At 31.0% G+C, this 23,500-nt stretch overlaps 1 protein-coding gene across 1 annotated transcript in view; it reads right to left on the bottom strand.

Annotated features, from left to right (window-relative positions):
* Positions 1 to 3,004: 3,004 nt before the first annotated feature.
* The window catches only part of LOC124532922 (probable G-protein coupled receptor 158), a 213,419-nt gene continuing 192,923 nt past the window's right edge, over positions 3,005 to 23,500 (bottom strand). Inside the window, exons 5-12 of the mRNA XM_047108051.1 lie at positions 19,325 to 19,468; positions 17,397 to 17,597; positions 16,837 to 17,015; positions 14,094 to 14,308; positions 11,793 to 11,931; positions 4,782 to 4,887; positions 4,252 to 4,395; positions 3,005 to 3,758 (exon numbers count right to left, since the gene is read on the bottom strand). Coding sequence (XP_046964007.1) covers positions 3,150 to 3,758; positions 4,252 to 4,395; positions 4,782 to 4,887; positions 11,793 to 11,931; positions 14,094 to 14,308; positions 16,837 to 17,015; positions 17,397 to 17,597; positions 19,325 to 19,468 — 1,737 coding nt within the window. The 3' untranslated portion in view covers positions 3,005 to 3,149. The remainder of the gene's footprint in view (positions 3,759 to 4,251; positions 4,396 to 4,781; positions 4,888 to 11,792; positions 11,932 to 14,093; positions 14,309 to 16,836; positions 17,016 to 17,396; positions 17,598 to 19,324; positions 19,469 to 23,500) is intronic.

The following is a 23,500-nucleotide window of genomic DNA, read 5'->3' as shown; positions in this document are numbered from 1 at the left end:
ACATTAATATCAATATTATATACAATAATTGTCACTAAACGTCTTTCATTCTTTCTTAATTTACAATATCAGTATTTAAAGATGTGGAATGAATATACACTAGATTAAAACTTAATAACTAAATATTATTAACATTTTAAATTAACATTGGTGTTAGGTAATGTGACATCGTGTTTTAAATATAACGTCTATTTAAGAAAATATGACAATACGATTCGGAGATCATATGAGGAGAGATGACATGGATTTTTTTTTGTAAATGAAGTGTATAATTGGAAAATTGCAAAATTTTCGTATGGCTTAAAAATTTACATTTGACTGTTTTTAACTGGCAAGATCAGATTTTTTTGTTCTAGTTCAACTGTATAAATAAATAAATAAATGATTTTGTGGAATAAGTACTATTAGATTTTAAAATATTATTTTGGTTATTTTTATTATTAAAGTTATTAATTTCGGGATCTTTACCATGTTTTTTTTTTTGTTCGGTGTGTTTTGATCGACATCCTCTACGAAAAGACAAAATAAAAAACATGGTAAATATCCCAAAATTAATAGCTTTAATAATAAATATTATTAATACTATTATTTATAACCGCAGTTTTTAGATTGTATTTATTCTATACTCGGATACATACACATAGCAGTTTGAAATAAATCATCAGATATATAAAACATACATATAAATAAATTCAAAGAAAGAAACGTAATTGAAAAATTCACGAAAATTACTACAATCGATACCTGTTTACGCTTAAAATACTGAATTTATTAAAGTTAAATTTTGGTTTAATACATAAATATATCTTAGAGATGTATTGACAAAATTATATTTTACATCTATATTATTTATATAACTTGGCTGAATAATCTTGTACCTTTGACAATCGGGCAAAGCCTGTGATTGGTTGAAAATTGAAAGCTACTTTATTTATAGACGTGTCATTTAAAACACAATGTCATTCTTTGGCTTCTTAGATAACAATATTTTATATTCTATTTTTAAAAACAATTTTTAATTTTTTGTCCTTTACTTTTCGTGATATGGTTTTTGCGAATAAACCTATTTTATTAAGAGTTCAGATCAAAATTGGATACTATTACACATTAATTTATGTTACTATAGTAAGTATTATTTATGTGCAATGAACAACGCTTTTAAAACAATTTACAATATTTATTATCTTATTTTCTATATTTCATTTTGGAGACATTTTCGTTAATAATTAAATATTATATTAGTTTGTTTGTAGATATAAACTTATTAATTAAATCGTTTCCGATTGAAATTCAAAGTAAATAAAAACGAAGTTTGCTTAAATTGCGATGAAATTAATATGCAGTAAAACTTTTAGTATGAAAACTGCAAGAACCAAGACATAGTCTAAGCGCTGATCGCCAAACATTGAGTGTATCTATTTTGGTTAAGATAAGCATATTATACATGCAATAATTAACACATAATACTGTCATTAAAAAAACTGCAAAGTTTTATCAACTTGAATTTTAAAAAATACATATTTTGAGTTATATTCACATATTGAGCACCAGTTAAAGTTAAAGCATGAATATATCTAAAACGTATATACAATTATATATCATACAATATATTAATGAAAATATTTAAAAATAATAAATAAAAAGAAAGCTTTTTAAGGGAATATATGTATATATCTTTTTTACTTAAAAGAAACGAGATTATGTCTTTTGTCTTTTATGGAAGGTTTTAGAAGGGGGGAGGGGGAAGATTGTGTCTCTTAGACTATAATCATTATGCGGCGAAACAAAGGCATTCTTCCTCCTCCTATTGCGGTGGAGTTCACTTTTCAAAATGACTGCAATTTTCTTGCCAACTTACCTTTTAATTTCTAAAGAATTTCACATGTCAAAGTCAGCGATGTCAAAAATGATATTCGTAAATAGATTTAAATTCAGAAATAATATTCAGAGAACTGTCTTACGGTAACTCTAGTAGATAATTTTATTTTGAAGTCGGTGGTTTTCTGTTTTCACATTATACAACAATATTTATACCAATAAATAAAACAAAAATACTTCTAAAATACAATAAAAACACCTTTTGAGATATAGGATCAATATACATTTGATTTTAGATATATCATCAAAGTATGTATAATAGAGAATATCTACAAATACATACAGCGACCAATGATTTAAATATGTTAAGTGATTAGGTTCTAGGTTTTTCGCTTTTGCTATTTACAAGTATAAAACAACATCAATATGTCTTTAAAAGTATGGAAACAATAACATCAAAAAGAGGCTAACATTCAAACAACAACAAAACAACAAATGAATAAAAAAATTTTTTAAGAATATTAAATGGAGCCGTGGAATATGCTTTTAATAAAACCTTAATTAAGTCTTTACTTTAAAGTTCTGTGAAAGAAAGTATTAAAAAAACAGAAACATTAAGGTAACATTTAAGAGATAAAAAGTGATCATTACCAAGAATAGTTAGCAGGAATTGTGTCGTTTTATCAAACGGAGAAACGCAAAATTAACAGAAGCTCAGCTTAGGTAAATATAACAGCTATCCGTTAGCAAACTTGGCAGTTTAAAGATAAACTCAAAGCGAGAACAACTTTTGAATAATTATGTCTATTTACATCGCAAATTTAAACTATATACCGTAAAATATTTGCAGGAAGTAACATTGATATGCATTTTTAGAACTATCGAACGTCTTAAAAAATTATTTAGACTAGATTATAAACTATGAATCACAGTACAGACTAGCATTTACAAAGAAATCTTTATATGCTGGAACCGATTTTAACTAAACATAACATAGGTGATTTATAGTTAAACAAAATATAACAAATGTAAAAAAAGAGAATCTCAAGTTATAATGTGTTTACTTAAAACACTATTTATATACTTTCATCTGAACTAAGTTTATAAACAGATTTATTTATGAAATTATTTAGAAACGAAATTATGTTTTCCTTAAGATTCTTTGACTCTGATTATAAACTTAATATTATCGTCAACAACAATAAAACATAAATATTAATTACCAATAAAAATTAATTATAAACAAAATATCTAATATGGCAGAAGAAAAAGACTATTTAAACACATCTAACCATTGGATTTATGGAATGTAAGTACAGTCTTCTTGAGTGTTAAACTGTCACTTCTTCAGTAAAACGACTCTTGTCGTCTAAATTTATAACTATAGCATGAGTCCTTGCATGACCTGATCTCACTCCTCTTATTGTTTCCGTACTACTTGGACTGGATCTAACTTCATTTCTATCACTTTTGATACCATTTCTTGCTGTCATTTCCGGCGGTCGAATATCACTGCAGCCGGCTTCACCAGATATTTTAAAAACTCCATTTTGTTTTTCATCTTTTACTTCCTCAGCTGTATCTGTTTTACGTTTAGGAGAATCTGTTGTGATATCTGTTTGGCTTTGTTCTGCGTTACTGTTTTCTGCGCTTTTGGTTGGTGTGAAATTTTTCTGTCTGTATGCTGGTGGAGCTTCAAAGGGTAAATCTCTGCCACTGCTACTTGATTCCTCACCCGGCGTTACTGTACACATTAGTCTACCAGCAACTGCACTGAACACTGTGTTTAATTTTAATGGTGCTGATTCAGACACTCCTGGTTTTCGTTCATGTGATGTGGCAGCATCTTGCATGGTAGCGATAATTTTTCCAAGGTGAGCACCAGATCCACAACGCTCTCGAAGTTTTTCAAGCTGATTGCATATTTTTTTAAACTCCTCCTATACAAAGGATGAAGGTTACGGTTACATAAAGCGAGTTAATCTTATAGCCTAAGATAATATGTGTTACGAGATTAGTATTATATTAGTATTATTATAGTTTATAACATGAAAATTAACATGCAGTCAATTTTTTATTTTTATTTTTTTATGGTATAGGTTGACGGACGAGCATATGGGCCACCTGATGGTAAGTGGTCACCATCACCCATAGACAATGAAGATATAACAAATATTAACTATTCCTTACATCTTCAATGTGCCACCAACTCTGGGAACTAAGATGTTATGTCTCTTGTGCCTGTAGTTACACTGGCTCACTCACCCTTCAAACCGGAATACAACAATACTGAGTACTGTTATTTGGCGGTAGAATAACTAATGAGTGGGTGGTACCTACCCAGACGGGCTTGCACAAAGCCCTACCACCATTTTAAGATACTGTGTGTTTTATTGAAAAGATCTGTAGTAAATAGATGTTATCATATTTTACCTCCAAATCTCTTTCAGTCATGTTATCACAGAAGCGAGTACTGCGGTTCGTGGTCATAGTGTACGTAGATTCAGCTGGTCTTGATCTAAATTTTCCAGTTTTTTCCCTGTCATCTTTTCCATGCCCTCTGAACACCATGTACGCCTGGCACGAAACAGAAAAATATTTTTAATTTTTATGTGGATATTTTTGGGACACCTGCATGTTGTCCTGATAAACTGACCTGATAAACTTCTTACCCGAGTAAAAATAATAAAGATTCGCATTAAAGTATGATAAGTCTTCTTCTTTACAAGAAGTATATATACTATACTGTACTCCTATATAATACATTAAATTTTCAAAAACAGACACGCGTTACTCTAGTTGCGTTGGCTTAAATTAGTGGTAAAATTTTTATGTAAAAGTTTGCTTTGGATTCGACTTGCGATTTAAAAAAAAACAGCACTTTTTTATACGATTATCAAGAGACAAAAACACATTAAATATTTCTAAGCAAATTAACTTTGAAACATGTATAAATAACTTACCTTGCTACCGAAGATGAAACAAAGTAGAAGAGTGACAGTCAGTTGGGTGTGACAGAAGAATATTATGTACAGAAGATCTGGGTTAGCTGGTGACTGTAGAAATAGCCTGCAAGAAAACATATCAATTATTATTTAAATCAACTCTATAACACCTCGTTTTATAATTCTTTTTTTTTATTATAGATAGATATTATCTATATATTAAGGTTAATTATTTCTCACATAAACACTCATCATATTAATTATTAATATGTGCCGGAAGACTCAGTACACATTCAAACAGGCTAGCACAAAGCTAGTAAAAGATAACATACATAACTACCGTATACCAGAAATGAAAATGACATTCCAATTTTGTAAAATTTAATTTTGTCAAAAACCTGAATAGATAGTAATCTAATTAATATCTTTCAATGATGGTAATTTCGTTCAAACTCTTAATTAACTCAGATGAAATTTTGACGAATTTAAAATCGAGTGTAATTTTATTAAATTAAACGAAAATATAGAGTTGTAAAGTGAGCCTCAAAAGCGTAAATTGGTAATTAAAGCGGGTTTTAATTAATAGTGCGCAATAACAAGACTCGGTATATTATTTTCAAGTGAAATTCGTAAATGTTCGTATTATTAATTTTTTTTTCCTCGAGCATTCGGTTGCTGCTGAAAAAGTTCGTGTATAAATCGCGTTTTCAGGCCATCGCTAGTAACCGGGTCTAGACTTTTTAAATTAAATATTTTTAGAATCGTTTTTATTCTAATATACGTTTTTATTTTAGGCATGGAATTTGTCTACTTGATTTATTCTGCGAAATTCAAAATTTAATTTGTTTGATTCATTCGTTCGACTTTTGCAAGCATTTGCATAACGCAATTTTTTTTAATATAAAGTAATAAAAGTAAAGTAAAGAAACAGCCTGTAAATTTCCCACTGCTGGGATAATGCCTCCTCTCCCGTCAAGGAGAGGATTTGGAACATATTCTGCCACGCTGTTTCAATTCGAGTTGGTGGAATTTACTAATGTGGCAGAATTTCGAAATTAGACACAAGCAGGCTTCCTCACGATGTTTTCTTTCACCGCCGAGCACAAGATGAATTATAATACAAATTAAGCACACATATATAGTGGTGCTTGCCTGGGTTCTAACCCGAAATCATCGGTTAAGATGCACGCTTTCTAACCACTGGGCCAACTCATTTTCTATATATTACATTTTATAAAATGTGAAGGAATTAGAACCAGATGAACTAAAAACCAGTGTAAGAATCAGTAAAGAGCTCAGTTACACTTTTATATTTATAAATTAAATAGGAATGTCAGTTGAATACATTTTTGTAGGTCATTATGTAATATAATTAGTGAATTTGAAAGGATTTTGGAAAATATAGTTGCTTTTTAGCCATAATCATTATATTAATTAAACTACATGAATTTAAATTAACATGGTTATTTTTATTACTAAAGTTATTAATTTCGGGATATTTATCATGTTTTTTTATTTTTATTCGGTGGAGCTCGATATTTCGACATTATCTACGAATATCTTGTTCAAGAATAAAACCGAATAAAAAATAAAAAACATGGTAAATATTCCGAAATTAATAACTTTAGCAATTGACTTCTGTCGTAACATCATACTTTGAGAATGAGATAAAAAAATATTGTGTTACATTTATATGAAGTCAGGAATTAATATTTAATACAACAGAAAAATTATATAAGATTAATGTAGATGTTATAATTTATATAGAAACTCAGCGTAGCTTTCGTCCTAAGTCAATATACGTACGATGTAACCCTTCTCTTCAAAAAGAATATCGAGCATAATTAATAATGTAGGCTAGACAATCTCCAGTTATTGACGGAAATATATCAATATATACTATTGATAACCTGCAATTTGGCATTTACCTTATTGGATCCCTTTTAAGAAGGGATTTTATGATTTTTAAGTCTAAGATGATAAAACGGGGTTACGCGGATAAAATTTTACACATGTTACTTTAGTGATTCAGAATATTATATAGTTATTATTATTTAGGACATTTAATTTAGAATGATAGGTGTACCACATCGGTGCTTTAAGAGATAGTAATCATTGTCTACATCGCCAATGCGCCACCGATCTTGAGAACTAAAATGCTACGTACCTTGTGTATGTTGTTAGAAAAAAACGTGTGGCAAATGATTATTTCACTCAAAAACCTTTTGGATATTAATCAAATTACTTTATCTTGTAAGATAATTTAACAAACAGCAAACAATTAGCATCGTACTTGATGCTATCTTTTAATTTTTAAAAATAATGTTCGAACGATATGGAACGTATGTTTCAATAATATTGTCAAATGATATTTTCAATTTAAATATAATATGAAATGAAAATTTGTTTGATATTTATCAAATGTTTATTTATATATACAACCACTAGCTTATATCAATATGAAAATATGTAATAAAATATGAATTGAAAAATATTTTACGAAAATGAGATTTGGTCATTTATTTTATATCAAATAACAATGACTCCCATTTAAGTGTTGTTTCAATTTTACACATACAAACACACACGCAAAATTTTGTAATCAGTGTTTTAGTACTATTATATATACTTATTATATATAAAAAAATAAGCAAGCTTAGTAAGTTTATTGTGGAAAAGTGGAGAAAGTCTTACTAAGGAGAAATTTTGTAAATCTCCAATATGATGCTTCAATTTGGCTACACGCAGACGAATCTCAAGTACCTCATGAAATTTTCCTATACCGCTTTATTCCAATATTTAATTATAATTCCTACACATGAAAATTTGCTGGTGTATACCTGGGTTGGAAATCAGAACCATCGCTTATACTCACGTGTCCAGTGAGTCGTCACGGCTCTTAACAACGTTTGAAAAACCTTTGAAAGTAAATGCAAACTATGTATAAACGAAAAGTTTGTTACTAGAAATATGGAAGAGTATGACATACTTGTAATAACAGTGTGGTATACCCCGGCGACTAAGTTTTCTTGACAAATGCATAACTTCAGCATTACTCTGTCTGTATAAAGTCGAGTTTAAAATATTTTATTCAAACTATGTAAACTACTCCTACGTTTTCTATGCGATGTACTAACAACGTCACATATTTCTCATTGTTTTTTGTTTAATATAACTTTGTTGTTTTCAATTGTTTTCGCTGTTTAGAATTAACAATTTTCTAAACTTATTTTGAAACAAAGTAACTGTAACCCGACTATGGGTTATATAATCATTACACTGTATAAAACAAAGTCACTTACCGCTGTCTGTCTATCCCTGTCTATGCTTAGATGTTTAAAATTACCGAACGAACATTGACGCTTTTTTTAAAAAATATATACAGTGGTTAAAGATGAAGTTATGTCTGTATAATACATACATAATATAGTACTATATAGCTATGTTACTGGTTTACAAATTTATAAAGCTTGCATGACTCACAGCTACAAGTGTTTTTCGGACCCATCAGAATATTTTTATAAAGTTACACTGGTTTTATATTCTTAACAATTTACGTATAAGTCACAACTATTACATAAATATGATAAATCGACCTAAACTTGTAATAAATTTCCATCTTCAAGGCCATTTCATGCTCGATCAAGATCGGCTTCGATAACGAAATACCAAAAATACGTTTAGTTTTACCAATTAGTTAACGATATTTGAACTGTTCATTTATTATTTCACTGTGTAATCTGATATGGTTTATATCAGATTACTGAATGAAATATATACTAATATAATTACATTTATAAATTCACAGTTTTAAATAAATTTCTTGTATATATATTAGTGGCCCAAATGAAATAAAAGGTAAAAATTATATATAAAATAAATAATAAATATATATGAGACAACATCACATACATTACTCTGATCCCAATGTAAGTAGCTAAAGCACTTGTGTTATGAAAAATCAGAAGTAACGACGGTACAAAGACCCAGACCCAAGACAACATAGAAAACTAATGATAATCTACATTGACTTAGCTGGGAATCGAACCCAGGACCTCGGAGTGGCATACCCATGAAAACCGGTATACACACCACTCGACCACGGAGGTCGTCATAAAACTTCTACAAGAAGATGTAGCGCGTTTTGAAGTTTTTAATAAAACATTTTTTAATAGTAGTTGCCCTTCGCCCTTTTGAAATTAGAATGAATTTCATGTTATTGTATTAAAATATTGTTCAAAGAAAACTGAGTGACGCGGTCAAGACGATGACGTCACCGGTTCAGATGAATTGGCGCGAAAGGGCGGATCTTAGGGTGTCACGGTTTTAAAAAAATGAACTGTCACTTGAAGAGCTTGCTGAATTTCGTAATATTTTTTGTCCTTATTTAACTTAACCTTTGTTACTTTGTTTCCTTTTTTTTAATGTTTAGTTAATCTTATATCTTTATGGAATTATAGCAATGCCAATTAATAAAGGAATTGCTGATTTGATTGAGCTTGATACTCATATTTACACCTCTTTTAAGGTTATTGCTCTTTTTAGCAGCGGGGATGACAATATAGGCAAAGGGGTCAAGATCGATCCTGAGACTTTTTACATTCCTATTCAGCCAGTAAACCATTGCGTTATTGACGCTTAAATTAAATTATATAATTAATAGACATAGATAATATAATTGGTAGTAACCGAGTTTCTTTATGATTATGATTATTCTTTTTTTTAATTTCGAACCGGTTATAAAGTAATTTTATTTTAATGAAATTAAATTTGCAAGTAGGAAACAAATACCTAAATACAGATTAATAGGATAAAATGTATTTATAATCTCATTATATACGTCTAAATCAAGTAACGAATTCTTTTCATTATATCAAGAAAGACGAAAAAATGTAATTAATAGCGGACCACGGGTAATTAAAACAAATTTTCGTGCTTATTCCCTCCAATGATACTTTAAAATGTTTAGGCAGAAATAAATTTAGTAAGGCTCGCAAATTGAAATTCACGAGAGCCGTTAAATTTTCAGCACCTTTTCAATTCCGGCGTTTAAATTATACGCTGACGAGTGTTTTGAATGGAAAGGGTTTTTAATCTATACAGCGTGTTAAAGAAAGGTGTTAGCCGTTTGCTTATTAGTCAGTTTCTACAAAGATTTTTTAATGTATTATTTAACAATTATTGTCTAATTAGCTAGCTATTTCAACGGAGAAGGGTTGCTGGTATATCTTTAAGCTATCGTTTGCAGTAGCAAGAAATGTAGGGGCGAGATCTCCTTTACCCCCTGAGGGAATAGAACATCAAGCCACGTATAGTGTACCAATCATCGTACGTATAGGATCCCACAAACTCTCGGATCCACACTGAAGACCGGGTCATCGCAGTCTTTTTATTGGATAAGAATAACCCGGTTCCTTTATTAAGGGATTGTTGTTGAAGGTTTCCTTTGAGTAAATAAAAAAAGCTAGCTAACTCCTGTTCAGTCTAGTTGGAAGTTATTGAAAAGCATGTTATCTGATTTGTATCCCATAGAACACAGTATCTTGTAATTTATGTTCATCTGTCTAGGTAGGTACCAATCACAGATCAGGTATTCTATTGATAAACAGCTATACTTACCATTATGGTGATTTGGTGTGAAGGGTGAGTGAGCCTGTGTAAATACAGTCACAAGGGCATAAAATCTTAGTTCGCGAGGTTGGTGTAAAATGGGCGACGTAAGGAATGGTTAATATTTCTTTCATATCCAATATAAATGGATAGTTGGACTAGGTTAGTACCGGATTGTAATTTTTACCCCCAAAGGGATACGAGATGTGGGGGTGCGAAATTATGGTGAGGTAGGGGTAAACAAGAATATTATTCTGAGGCTTCCATTCGATTGTATGTGTGAGATTATGCCGAATTGTACTGCATTTAAAATCATTTGTAACCCAAAGAGTTGAGAAATAAATAACTCTCAACCGCGCGATAATTAGAAGGACTTTGTTATTACGCGTTTTGTTTACTGTAAAGTGCTTTACTTACTTTCCAAGGTACGGAACACACTTACAACTTTCAGACGGAAACGGGATATTTGCTGATAACTCTTTGCAAGAAAAATCCATTAACAATTCATTGAACTTTGAACCTTCCCTTATTAATTAGTGGTATGTCTTCGGTACAATGCTAAAGGATATCCCTACCTAATATATGGACTATTAGTGTAACTAATATGTTAATACGGTAGACGTATCGCCTTTGGATTTGATCTCGAACCCTTGGACTATTATTATCGTACGAACCCGTAGCCTTTACGTTCAATTGGAAAAATAAATAAAAATATAGCTGTTTAATATAACGAAATTTACCACAGATACAAAATTATTCAACTCATTCTCGTTATATTGTGAAGTAATAATACTTAATTTTCGAATTTAATTATGCCTAAATAAGATTAAATTTTCATATCTCTTTATTCACACAGAAATGTCTCGCGTTATTTATAGCGTCATTATTTTAATTACATTTTGTTAATTACATAATACAATTTTAGATTTAATCACGCAAATGGATTGGGACGAGTTTTTATTTTATAATTTATTGTACTGCAGATATTAATTTAGGTTGAAGTTTTCAACAGGAAGGGGATTTGTTTTATAAAGTGTTATAATTTTAATTGTTTATCAAAATACTTGATTTGTTTTGATCTAACTCAAATCCCTCAGCATAATATAATATAATATGATAAATATAAAAAAAAATTAATGTGTTTTATAATATACAGTCGAGAGTTGATTGCTGTTTCAATCTTTCTCACAAATTATAAGAATGTATTTTTGTGTGTGGGTTACTTGATTGGTTCCCCGAAAATTAATATTTTACGAGGAACCAATAACAATGAAGCTAGATGACGTGACATAAGATATTGATTGGTGCTTTGAATTTATAACGTCATCGTGTACCAATAATAGCGCTGCTACGTGCCGCGATTTAGGGACGCATGTCTGTCTTAAAGGTATGCTACGTACTTAAATATATGTTACTTACATGGATATATTAAGGAACACGGATAGCAGAAACTCGTTATATATAGCCATGGAGATGAAACGACTCTCGTTGAACTCGGAGGGCGCCTTCCGTACCATGATGCACAGACGAATACCCCACATCAGGAATATTACTTCCACTGAAAGAAAATATCATTTTAGCCAACAGAATTTACACTAAATTAAAAAAAAATGTCCAAGGAGGTTTATTAAAATAATTTTAAAAAGTAATGTTACGGTATAAAATTAATGTAATTTTAATATATAGGCAAGAGATAGAGGGCTCTTTTAGTTACTGTATTCAAACAGTTGAAATACAAAGTTATATAATTAATTACTAACTCTAAATAATATATCCTGCCTGCGAGTATTAAACATGCAATCATTAGTTAATATTCACGCGTTCTAACCACTGGAATATCTCGTTTGTATAATATGTATGATTATTAATTTATCGTTTTAACATACATAGCCTATTTCAACCACAATCGGATGAAATGTAACTAAACAACATTTATATCGAATTGCAACGGTATCATTGGTTGAAAGATTGAATAATTTATGATATTCATTATGACTTTTAAAATTTAACTTATCGGAACTTTTGGTTTTAAAATTAAAGTATTGAAATTATAACTTTTGTTTCATTACATAGTATAAAACAAAGTCGCTTTTTCTGTTCCTATATCAATATGCACGCTTAAATCTTTAAAAGATGTTTCTACGGTGATGTCATATCATTGCACCCGTGTGAAACCGGGGCGGGTAGCTAGTTATAAATAAAAAAGAAGATAATCAAGGACTTTCTGAAGCGTATAATATAGTCTAAGGTATTACATTTCTAATTTAATAACTGAGACTATAGGTATTCGGTACTAGAATACCGCGCTCGACGCTTGAAAACCCTTCTAGGAGAATCTCATAATTAATCTTCTTATGTACTAGTCTATTAAACTATATTAAAATATAGATTTTTCTGAGTCTGTGCTAGTTAATCTAGGTACCATTCATTCGTCAGACATTCTACCACCTAGCAGATAAGTATTGACTTAGCACAAGAGATTACATATTAGTTGTCAAGGTTAGTTGACGATATTTAACCATTACTTGATTAATATTTAAAAAAGTACCAATTTCTATTGTTGACCGTGACCACCTATCATCTCACTCATCCCTCATACCATTTTAAGCGATTGATACGAAATTGTACATAATTAATTTTATTTAATTCGAATTAAATACTGTTTCATACGAATATTATATTTAAGAAAAATATTTGTAAAAAATATTCAAAAAATTATAGTGCATATTTTTCTCGTAAATGATTTGACGAATAAAATCGCAGTAACGTATACAAATTTAATATTTTCGTTATTTTTAAAAGTATTGTTGGCAAACATTCGTTTTGTATATCATTCTCAGATTAAATCATGATTCAAGTGTTGGCTTCTATGTTGAATATTTAAAATGCTTAAAATGAAAATTTATTGTGAACTTTATACATACTCGTTTTGAAATTGTAAAACTGTAACGTCACAAATAACATAAAAGTTTAAATAAACCAGCTGTTTATAAAACACGAGTCGTGATGGTACAGTAGTTAGCAAATGTGATTTTATTAAACGATGATCGAAATTCAAATCTAGACAGGACCCAATAATTTTTCAAGCTAAACGCATTTGTTTTTTTAATTCATCTCGTGCTCGATATACTTGTTTTTGATTTTATAAAAAAGACATCGGTCGGCAACAAATTCTTTATTTGAATCCAACTATTAATTCTAAACATAATAATATTATATAATAATGATGAAATATTAGACTGTAGACTAAAAATAACTTTATATCGAGGTACAGACACAACAAAGGTTCATAAATATTCATAGTTATTATTACGCACACTCATTTTTAATTGTGAAATAACATACGTATATAAAGAAAGAAAGATAGAAAGAAATGTTTATTATGTTTATAACTACATCTTTTTTTAACTATTATGTTTTTCTTGTAAGTACGTAAATTAAACCCGTTTTTATTTATATAGTTTTCATTTACTTATCATTATGAATTTTCAACTTAAATATATTATAGCTAGTGTTATTATTTCCAGGCTTGAAGGGAGAGTGAGCCAGTGTAATTACAAGAACAAGAAAAATTACATATTACATGACATATTTGGTAACGCAACGGCAATGTCGATGTTAGTAATTTTATCAGTTCTCACATATTCCCTATCAGACAGACGGTATAAATATTTAAAAAAAAAAGTTAAGTTATAGTCAAATTGAAAATGGAATACTTACAAGTTGTGAAAGAGTGATCCCACCAGTCCGTATTACACAAGTACGCTTTCAGGTCTTCCCTCGTCCTTCCAACTATAACCGCTGGTGGCGCGACGAGGGTCCGTATCGAGAGCAGCACACAGGCAACCCCAACTATCACCCCGATGCGCCGCAGCAGATACATATCCGATATTTTGACAGCTTTGGCGGAACGAACTTGAAAGATGACGGAAATTCTGTTGAACGATTGAGATTTAGAATGAGGTATTCAGATTTTATGTAAAATCGTGGAGCTGTGTTCTATGTTTGAAATTAAAAACGTTCAATATTTTATAATACAGGAAGAGGGACTGGTAAATGGATTATCTGATCACCGTGTTTGTCGACATTGATGCTGTAAGAAATAAGGAAGAAGTAGCGCCTAGATAAGGTGTAAAAAATATAAATATAGTCCGATTAGCTTATGGTTTGATCCCTTTTAATACTTATTTTTATTCTATAACTTACTTAAAATGATTTCCATTCTATATTCCTGTTATTTTTAATACGACACAAACAAATAAAAACAACGTCAAAAGTTATTAATCATTTATAAACTGTTAAAACGTGCATTTATCTTTTGTTTCCTAACTAAAACAACAACAGAACCATTGTACGTCATTAAAATAGTAAAGTTGACAAAAAGCAGATAGCAAGTGGAAACTTAACATGACATGCGTTATTACTTTATTCCAAATGTATTTTCCCATTTGCAGTTGAAAAACTTGGGATAATAGTGCAAAACCTTTATTAAGAGTATAACGTCTCGCCTTATTGCATTCTCTGGTAATACAAGGATTGATTCACTTTTTTGTCCAAACGGAGAAAAATCAACCGAGAAAAGCTGGTGGCATACTTGAAAGAATTCTACATGTTTATAATTATCCAGTCACAAATTTTAATCTTTATTTGTACCTAATTAAAGCCTAAATGTAAGTGATTCTTATGTTCAAAATGTATCATAAAAAAAAAATGTAACCTTTCGCGCACAAGCATTCCTTTGCAAGCCTTTCAAAGCATTGGTTTTATTTATTTGGCAAGTGTAGCATTTTGAACGCTTTCCGAAATTTTGTGCCTTATATACAATTATATTAAAAAAGTAAAAAGATGTTTATTGTGACAAATATTGTACAGTTGGTTCAATATTTATCACAATTAAATTAATGAAATTTGTTTTACTCGGAACATTGAAACACTACCATCAAATATTTTCTATCTACATAATACATTCCTTTATGAAGACCGTTATATCTGATCCACGCGGAAATTGGATAGAATCCTTTTAGAATCGAGGGTTTTATTAGGTAAGTGGAATAAATCTCGAAGCCACAGCTGTTTCATGAGATCAAAGGGTTCACCGAGACTCGTGCAAATGTTCACAAAACGGCGACGTTTAATTTGGCTTGTGTATGACACATATTGAGAATTGAATTTTGGGTCTGATTTAAATTGAACATAATTTGTAAGGCTGGTAACTTTTTCCTTTCCTTATGAAAGAGCTAGGATATGGCATTACCTTTAAATTAAAAAAAAAACAACTATAGTAACAGCACCAAAAAGCTCTACTGCTTGGCTAAGGTCTACTCTCGTTTTGAGAGTAGTCCATCATGCTGATGCCATGTGGCCTGGATACGGTATAATTTCATTGAAATTAGACACAAGCAACAACACTTTGTTTTCAAGTAAAATTACAAACACAAATTAAGCGTATGTAAATTCATTTGTCCATATCTGGCTTTGAACTTCCAATCATCATCTCGGTTAAAATGCACGCATTCAGTAATTAACTATGCCATCTCAGATTTTACTCTTAATATACTACTTCATAAAAAATCAGGAAAGTTCAAGCATACTGAAATAAGGATATGTGAAGCGATAGCACGAGTTAACAGTAAATATATTGCTCAGATGCTCTAAAATACATTGAAGTATGTTGAGATATTTAATGTTTATAATTTTATGGACAACACGTTCCGATCACTTGCTAATATGGGCTGTTTATACTTCATTATCATTTTACACTTCATTTATCGCTGCTAATTATAGAATTGTCCTTTGGTTTATTATTACTGTCTCTGAATCTTCAAACGGTAATTATGTATATGAATATGTTATAACAACGCTATCTTTAGCAATTTCTACATTAGTTACAAACTCTCTATTAATTTAAAATACTGTACAATATAAATGAGAAAAGTCATCTGCAACCTTTACGGTCGACGTAAAACCATTTTAGTTAAACCTTATGAGGTATATAATTTGCTACTAAGTGATTACTTAAGATGACAGTGTGCGGTGTTGAGACTTCAGATATTTTGGTTGTAAAATGAACTTTAAGGCAATTAGACTAAGATGCCGCTCAAGGTCGAATTTGATTATGTAAACCTTGATGGCTCTACGTTAATACCTCAATAATTTGTGTATTAATTTAAATTCAAACCTATAGGAGATATAAATATTTTTTACAGTGTAATCAATACTCAATGATGATTTGACAATTTTATGCTTGCGATAGTAGGAGAAAAATAATTATCGTGATTGAATGAGTGAGATTTGAAGAGACCTAAAATTAATAATGATTTTCTGCTTTTAGGGTAAACAGTTAAACAGTTCACTTTCATCTTACCAAAAAAATATTGACTTTGCTTAAAAACGGATTTGTCTAAGTCATGTCTTGCAAAAACCATTCGACTCTTATGTATCGCTAAATATAGGATTAAATTACCTCCAAGTTTTTAGCATCAGCGCCCCATATGTTAAACAGAATCCCACCTCCCGAAGCCAAACTCTCGCAGTACAAGTGAAGACTGTTGGTCTCCCATACATAACCAAGGTTGTGGAGTAAATTAGGAGAGCTCCAAGAACTATCACCCTCAGAAGAGCTGGACTAGCCGCACGAACGACCTGTTGCATTAAACGTAAAAAAAACATAAATGACTTAAAATTCAAATAAAAATAACTAGTAATTTCCTAACTTTTTTACTACCTTCTTAATTACTTAGTAATGTATTTAATAATTTAGTGCTTACTTAGTTCCGATTTTTGGTAAAGAATTGTCTTATTATATTTTTAAATAATATAATTTGTTCATATTACAATATGTAAAAAAATATAGATTTCAATTTTTATTAAGCTAATTGAGCGTTTAATTAAATTTTGCGACATTAAATGAGCACTTAATGGTCTGCCTTTGAGTGATTTTGCAGAACTGACCATTCCAGTTCTATAGAAGTAATCTGTTTCCAAATACCAGTTGCTTTAAAAATTAATTGTTTGAATACTTACCCTAACATGCCCATATTTGATAGTGAAGTACACGATAAATGGTAGACAGGAGATGACGAAACAGGCCAGTGCGAAAATGGTTGTCCTAACCACCCAGTTCAAGGCAGCCACGCATGGCGATCCATCTATACACGCTTCGCAACCTTCCGCACAGGGTAAGCATTCGAATGCTGTTCCTATAGAGTACAGGCTGTATTGATCCTACGAAGCAATAAATTAGAAAAAATATTATTAGAAAACTATATGCTATATTCTTCCTGATATAACATGATAATATCTTAACGAACACAGTGTGCACTATCGTCATTTATAAATATCATAAGGAAAAGCAAAGCCCTCAATGAAAAGGTTCGGTGCTTATCCTGCCACGCTGCAATAATGAAAAATATAAAAGCTAATATGACTCAGGGGGTATGAAATGGTTTGGCAATTTGGGTAAATGGGACATAACCAAAAAATCCACATAAATTTTCGGACTAAAAATCCTGAATTATCAGGTATTTATAATAATTCATACCAATTACTACAGAAAGGAAAACATCATGAGCAAGTCAAAGCAAGTCGAATGAAAATTTGCGTAGACCGAAACCACTAACCCACACTAGGTCAGCGTGTTCTATATGGTGCATGTTTATGGATTTTTATTCTCATTCACATTTGTGAATGAGAATAACAATTTCACATTTGTGAATGAGAATAACACTATTTAGTCATTGCACTAAGGGCAATACGTGATTAATAAATACCGAATCTTCTCTTGCGATCCAACTTAGAAATTCGAAGCAGAGGTTCTCGGGTTAAAGCAATGGCGACCGTCGCGGTCCAGGGCGAAACAGGGCTTTAACCACACGAGTTCTGATTCACAGATTAGAGAATAACTTAATTCTTCTAGGAGCTAAGATCGACAGTTCACAATGTAGGCGATCTGATCCAGCTGATTGTTAATTTGGTAAAGTGGAGATGGTTGTTTTTCTGCGAAAGTATTATCTTGCAGAAAAAGTGGGAATGTGTGAGTGCCTCCACGGACTCACTACACAGAAGAAAAATGGGATGATGTCGTTGGCGCATCTTTACTACCTCACCGGAAGCTTCATTGGGAGTAAGGAGATTTTCATAACTTTGGAAACCCTTTAGTATGTAGTTTGTGGTATCAAAGTGGCATACTTAAGCAATCAAACGTGATGTCTTTCAAAGAAATGGGGGAATACAATTAGTTAGCGGCTATTCCGAAGCGTAAATGCGCGATTTTCCAGTAAGATCAAAACAAAATAATCCATCGTGGTGGCATAAGCTCTAAGCCTATTCGAAGTTATTTTATAGTAGGAACAAATAAGTTAACATGGTACTAACGAAAATAAAGAAGTTTTTTTAGATTTTTTTAACTTATCGTCTTTTCCGTTGTTAATTGCCTTAATAGAAGTATTTATAGCGTCAATTAGTTGAAGTTGCGCAAAAGCTTTTAGTGTCGTGTAAATAAAGTAAAGAATTACGAGTAGTAACGAGTATTTAATGTGGAGTATAAAATTGTGACTTGCTTTTTAAACCATATAAATTAAATTAGCTCTAAAATAAACTTGTGGAATGAAATAAAAACGTATATTAGCAATTAACATCATAATTAATAGAAAAAATATTAGGTATTTGCTTTGATTATATTCGAGAAACGTTTTGCTTACTGGTAATTAATTTATCAACGTAGTTCAGAAGCTATTATTACTATTCACATATCTGAGTGCCAAAATTTCTTACTAATACCGTCAGCAAAATTCATAATTTTTCTTATATAATAACTGTTTTTTTATCTTCTTATGGCAGCCGTGCATAATTAGAATACTCAATTATTCTATTCTTAAAAAATATATATTTTTGCTCGCTCTTAAAATGACTAAGATTTTTGGTGAATATAAATAATTAATTGATAAGCTTACCGACAGATTCTTCTCATATTCTTCTTCGATATCACTTCCATTATAAAATCTATTTTCAGCGGTTGTGTTTGGAAAATAAAACCCACGACGACAGACGCATCGATATGACCCTCTTCTGAACCCCAATCCAGGTACAGGAACACACTGTGAGACAGAATAGTTTTTAAAATAAATTAAATATGTTAAGTATGACCAGATATACATTTTGTTTAGTATATGCTTGATTATTCATTGTCCATAAACAGATTTATTTTTGAGAACATTGTAAAGTTCAAAAAAATATTGAGAAGCGAAAGAAACACTTTTGCTTTCCAAGTTTCCATATTTAAGATTTTTTTTGTATTCATAGTAATATTAATGCAAGCAAGCATAGCAAGCTATAGAAGATTGGTGTCAAAAGTTTCTCGAAACTCATATACCGTGATTGACATCTAATAATCTTGCAATGAATGGAGATGGTTCAACTTTTCTCATTTTCCGGTTATTTCCTTGTCTGTCAGGATCCGGCTAAACTTATAATCCAGATGAATTGATGTACCACTTTTACATTTCGAGATGGAGGATTTCATACATCCTTTAAATAGATGTAGCCGTTCTAAGCATCCTCTAGCATTTATTTAATTAATTTACACCTTATTTAAACCTTAGCAGGAACAACTTAGTAGGTCAAATCTTAATGAATTGTGAAATGAATTTGTAGCACATAAAATTTTGGACTTAAGTTTTGGTGCAATACAAAACAGTCACGTTTGGTTTTAACACTCAAAAACGAAAAAAAACCCTGGTTCCCACGTGGGAATTTCAATTAAACAAAACGTTCTAAATATATCAATATTATATTTTGCTAAACCAGAAGTTGGCGCGATTCAGAAACTATTTTTTATACAAACTTTCAGTACAAATATTTACTACATTTTGTAGTTTTAGTATTGCCTCTCGATTTTTTTTGCAAAAGAAATGTAATTTTTTTTATGGAATAGGTTGACGGATGAGCATATGTCCCACCTGGTGGTAAGTGTTCACCATCACTCATAGACAATGACGCCGTAATAACTATTCCTTACAGCGTCAATGCGCCACCAACCTTGGGAACTAAGATGCTATGTCCCTTGTGCCTGTAGTTACAATGGCTCACTCACCCTTCAAACCGGAACTCAACAATACTGCGTATTGTTGTTTAGCGGTAGAGTATGTGATGAGTGGGTGTACCCAGGCGGACAAAGCCCTACCACCAAGTGAACTATATATACATATATATGTATATACATAGTACGATTTGATCAGAGTAGTTATTTCAAGAGTATATACCAGCGCCCTTTGATCTTGTTTTTTATCGCTATCTTCCTTGAGGTTAGAGGTCCTAGATATTTAAGTTTTTGCACCTTACTTAGTACCGTTCTATTGAATTTAACATTTGGCTTCAAAGACCATGACCGCATTTTGCCTCGCATTTCATTTTAGGCCTTAAAGTTCAGCGTATACTTCACAATAGGGCAATAATCCCATTATGTCATTAGAGTAACTTATATTGTTGACACTTACTTCATCTATATAACAATCGATACAGGTGCCACTGAGTGCGACAATCTAGTCATTAATGTAAAGGTTAAACAGAATTGACGTGGACAATCCCCTTTTCTAGCCCCACATTTTAACTTACTTAGATGTTAATGAGTTCTGATGGTTATTTAATGGTTTCTAGTTTATTTCAAAAAATGCCATAGGTCAAGCCTTTGTAAGGTCGAGGACGTGGATAAGTCTTACGGCTCGTATGGTATCTTAAAGCTTGCTTGAGGTTGAACGTAAGAATCCACTTGTGACTTCTGGTAATATTTTGATAGTGCTCAATATCAAAATATTATCAGATAACTGCAGACAGAGAGAAAGGCTCAGAATTACTTCTGTCTGAAATATCAGCCATCGCATTTTTAAGTGCTTATAAGACTACAACTTTATTATAACTGAAGGTAAATGTGAGTGGCTTAGACACATGTTGACTCATTTCTTTGTCAGTGTAATAGATACCCAAAATTTTGAACAGACTATGCATTAAGTATCGAATGCGAAGTTCCAACTAAGTGGTGACTTGGCATTAAAGAGTTCCCTGAAAAGATCAGCTATTTCTCCTGAACCACTCAAACTCAAATTACAATTATTCAATGTAGGAACATTACACTTTCTTATTGATCAACTTAAACTGTCAACACATACAGGAATAGCCTCGTAACATAATCTTAGCAACGTAATTATAGCCTTCTAAAGAAAATCATTTTGTAACGGAGCTTACCCATTTCTATTTTCTCTTAGTGGTTTTGATACCACTTCAAAAGAATGTTAAAGATTTTCTTGGTCTCACACATATCATAAAGAGTAACCAAAATAAGCTTTACTATAACAGTACTGATGAGTCGAGACGGCCCAGTGGTTAGAACGCGTGCATCTTAAGCGATAATTGCGGGTTCAAACCCAGGCAAGCACCGCTGATTCATGTGCTTTATTTGTGTTCATAATTCATCTCGTGCTCAGCGGTGAAGGAAAACATCGTGAGGAAACCTGCATGTGAAAAATTTCATAGAAATTCTGCTACATGTGTATTCCACCAACCCGCATTGGAACAGCGTGGTGGAATATGTTCCAAACCTTCTCCTCAAAGGGAGAGGAGGCCTTTAGCCCAGCAGTGGGAATTTACAGGCTGTTGTTGTTGTTGTAACAGTACTATAGGTAAAAAAAAATGTTTAGCCGTCATCTTTGCCTCACTGTCATGCATTTTCCAATCAACGTATATTTTTGGCCTAGATACATTCCCGTGTTTGAAAACTATTAAATGAAAATGTCCTTCTAACTTTTACTCCTATTGAAAGATTGAAATGTTCCTCAGATTTATAGATGATCTTAGGGTAAAGTTCCAAGTAATTCTTAATTTGTATGTTAATTCAATACAATTACTATCAATTTATTTAAAATAACCAATGACGTTGGACACAAAGCCTTATGTTTTTTCTATTGATGTCAGCAACGCAGCAGAAAATCATTCAACTAATGGTTGGTCATTACTTTTATCCATTAAAAATTTATAGTCGTATTGTATAAAAAATAAGCCATTTTTGTATTATCAGTACGTTATCAACTCAGTAATCAGTTTTGACCTCAGCTATATCTAAAATTAGATTCACAATTACAAGAATGAATATTAATATAAAGCATTGTTAGGATATTTAATATATATAGAGGGTACGATGTTGGGTCAGACGCGCTGATGCGGTTCTTTCTTTATTAATGATGAGCTCAGAGATGGCTTTGTAATTATATCTCAAAGAAACAATTTTAATATATTATAAAACTAGGAAAAAACTAATTTAAAACTAAAATAGTAAACGAAACATCAGCACTATGTGAAAATACTTCTTGTATAGTTCTTTAATGGACATTCCAATTACTGATAAATTATTTGTTAATCAACAAAACTTATTTAAGTTAAATTTATTTAAATTATTCGAAACGAACGTCACTTCCAGATGGTTCTTGGTTTTATTAGGAAATTAATTACTTTAGTTTATAAAATCAGCGTCAGAACTAAAATCTTATTCAATGAATCAATATAAAATATAGCTCTCTCCAACTTTACTACAATTTAGTTCATTTTTAAAATACATTGACAAATATTAAAATAAAGTCAGCCTTTTAAATTGACCTGAATCTCTTCACCTGTGACCAGTCAGATTACCAAGTCGAACTTGTATATTAAAACGCGCTCTAATGTTTTCGTTGAATATTTTTTTAGTACCTCAAATATTTTATTTCATTTAACTTGCTATAAAATGGCATTTCAATTAATAATAATTCATATAGAGCTGAAAATTGGAACAGATCTCCTTAAACGAAATATCCATAACATTTTTTGACTAAAAGTTACTATGCAATAATATGATCCAATCTTACAAAACTATAAATATCATTATTGATATTAATCAAATCAACTTTATTCCAAATAAGATATGCTTCGAATTGTAAATCTTAATAATCTTAATTCTTGGCTGAGAATATTAAAATAAAATTTGTTATTGATAAAGTTAATCTATCACTTGTGTGAAACGTAGCCAAAATGACTTGAACTCCTTCATTGAATAACTAATAATAATAATGTTAATATAAAATTGGATCAAATTACCAAGGAAG

This window comes from Vanessa cardui, chromosome 1, assembly GCF_905220365.1.
Source record: "Vanessa cardui chromosome 1, ilVanCard2.1, whole genome shotgun sequence".
NCBI lineage: Eukaryota > Metazoa > Arthropoda > Insecta > Lepidoptera > Nymphalidae > Vanessa > Vanessa cardui.
Note: the sequence above shows the minus strand (reverse complement) of the source record. Positions and strands in the feature narration are given on the sequence as shown.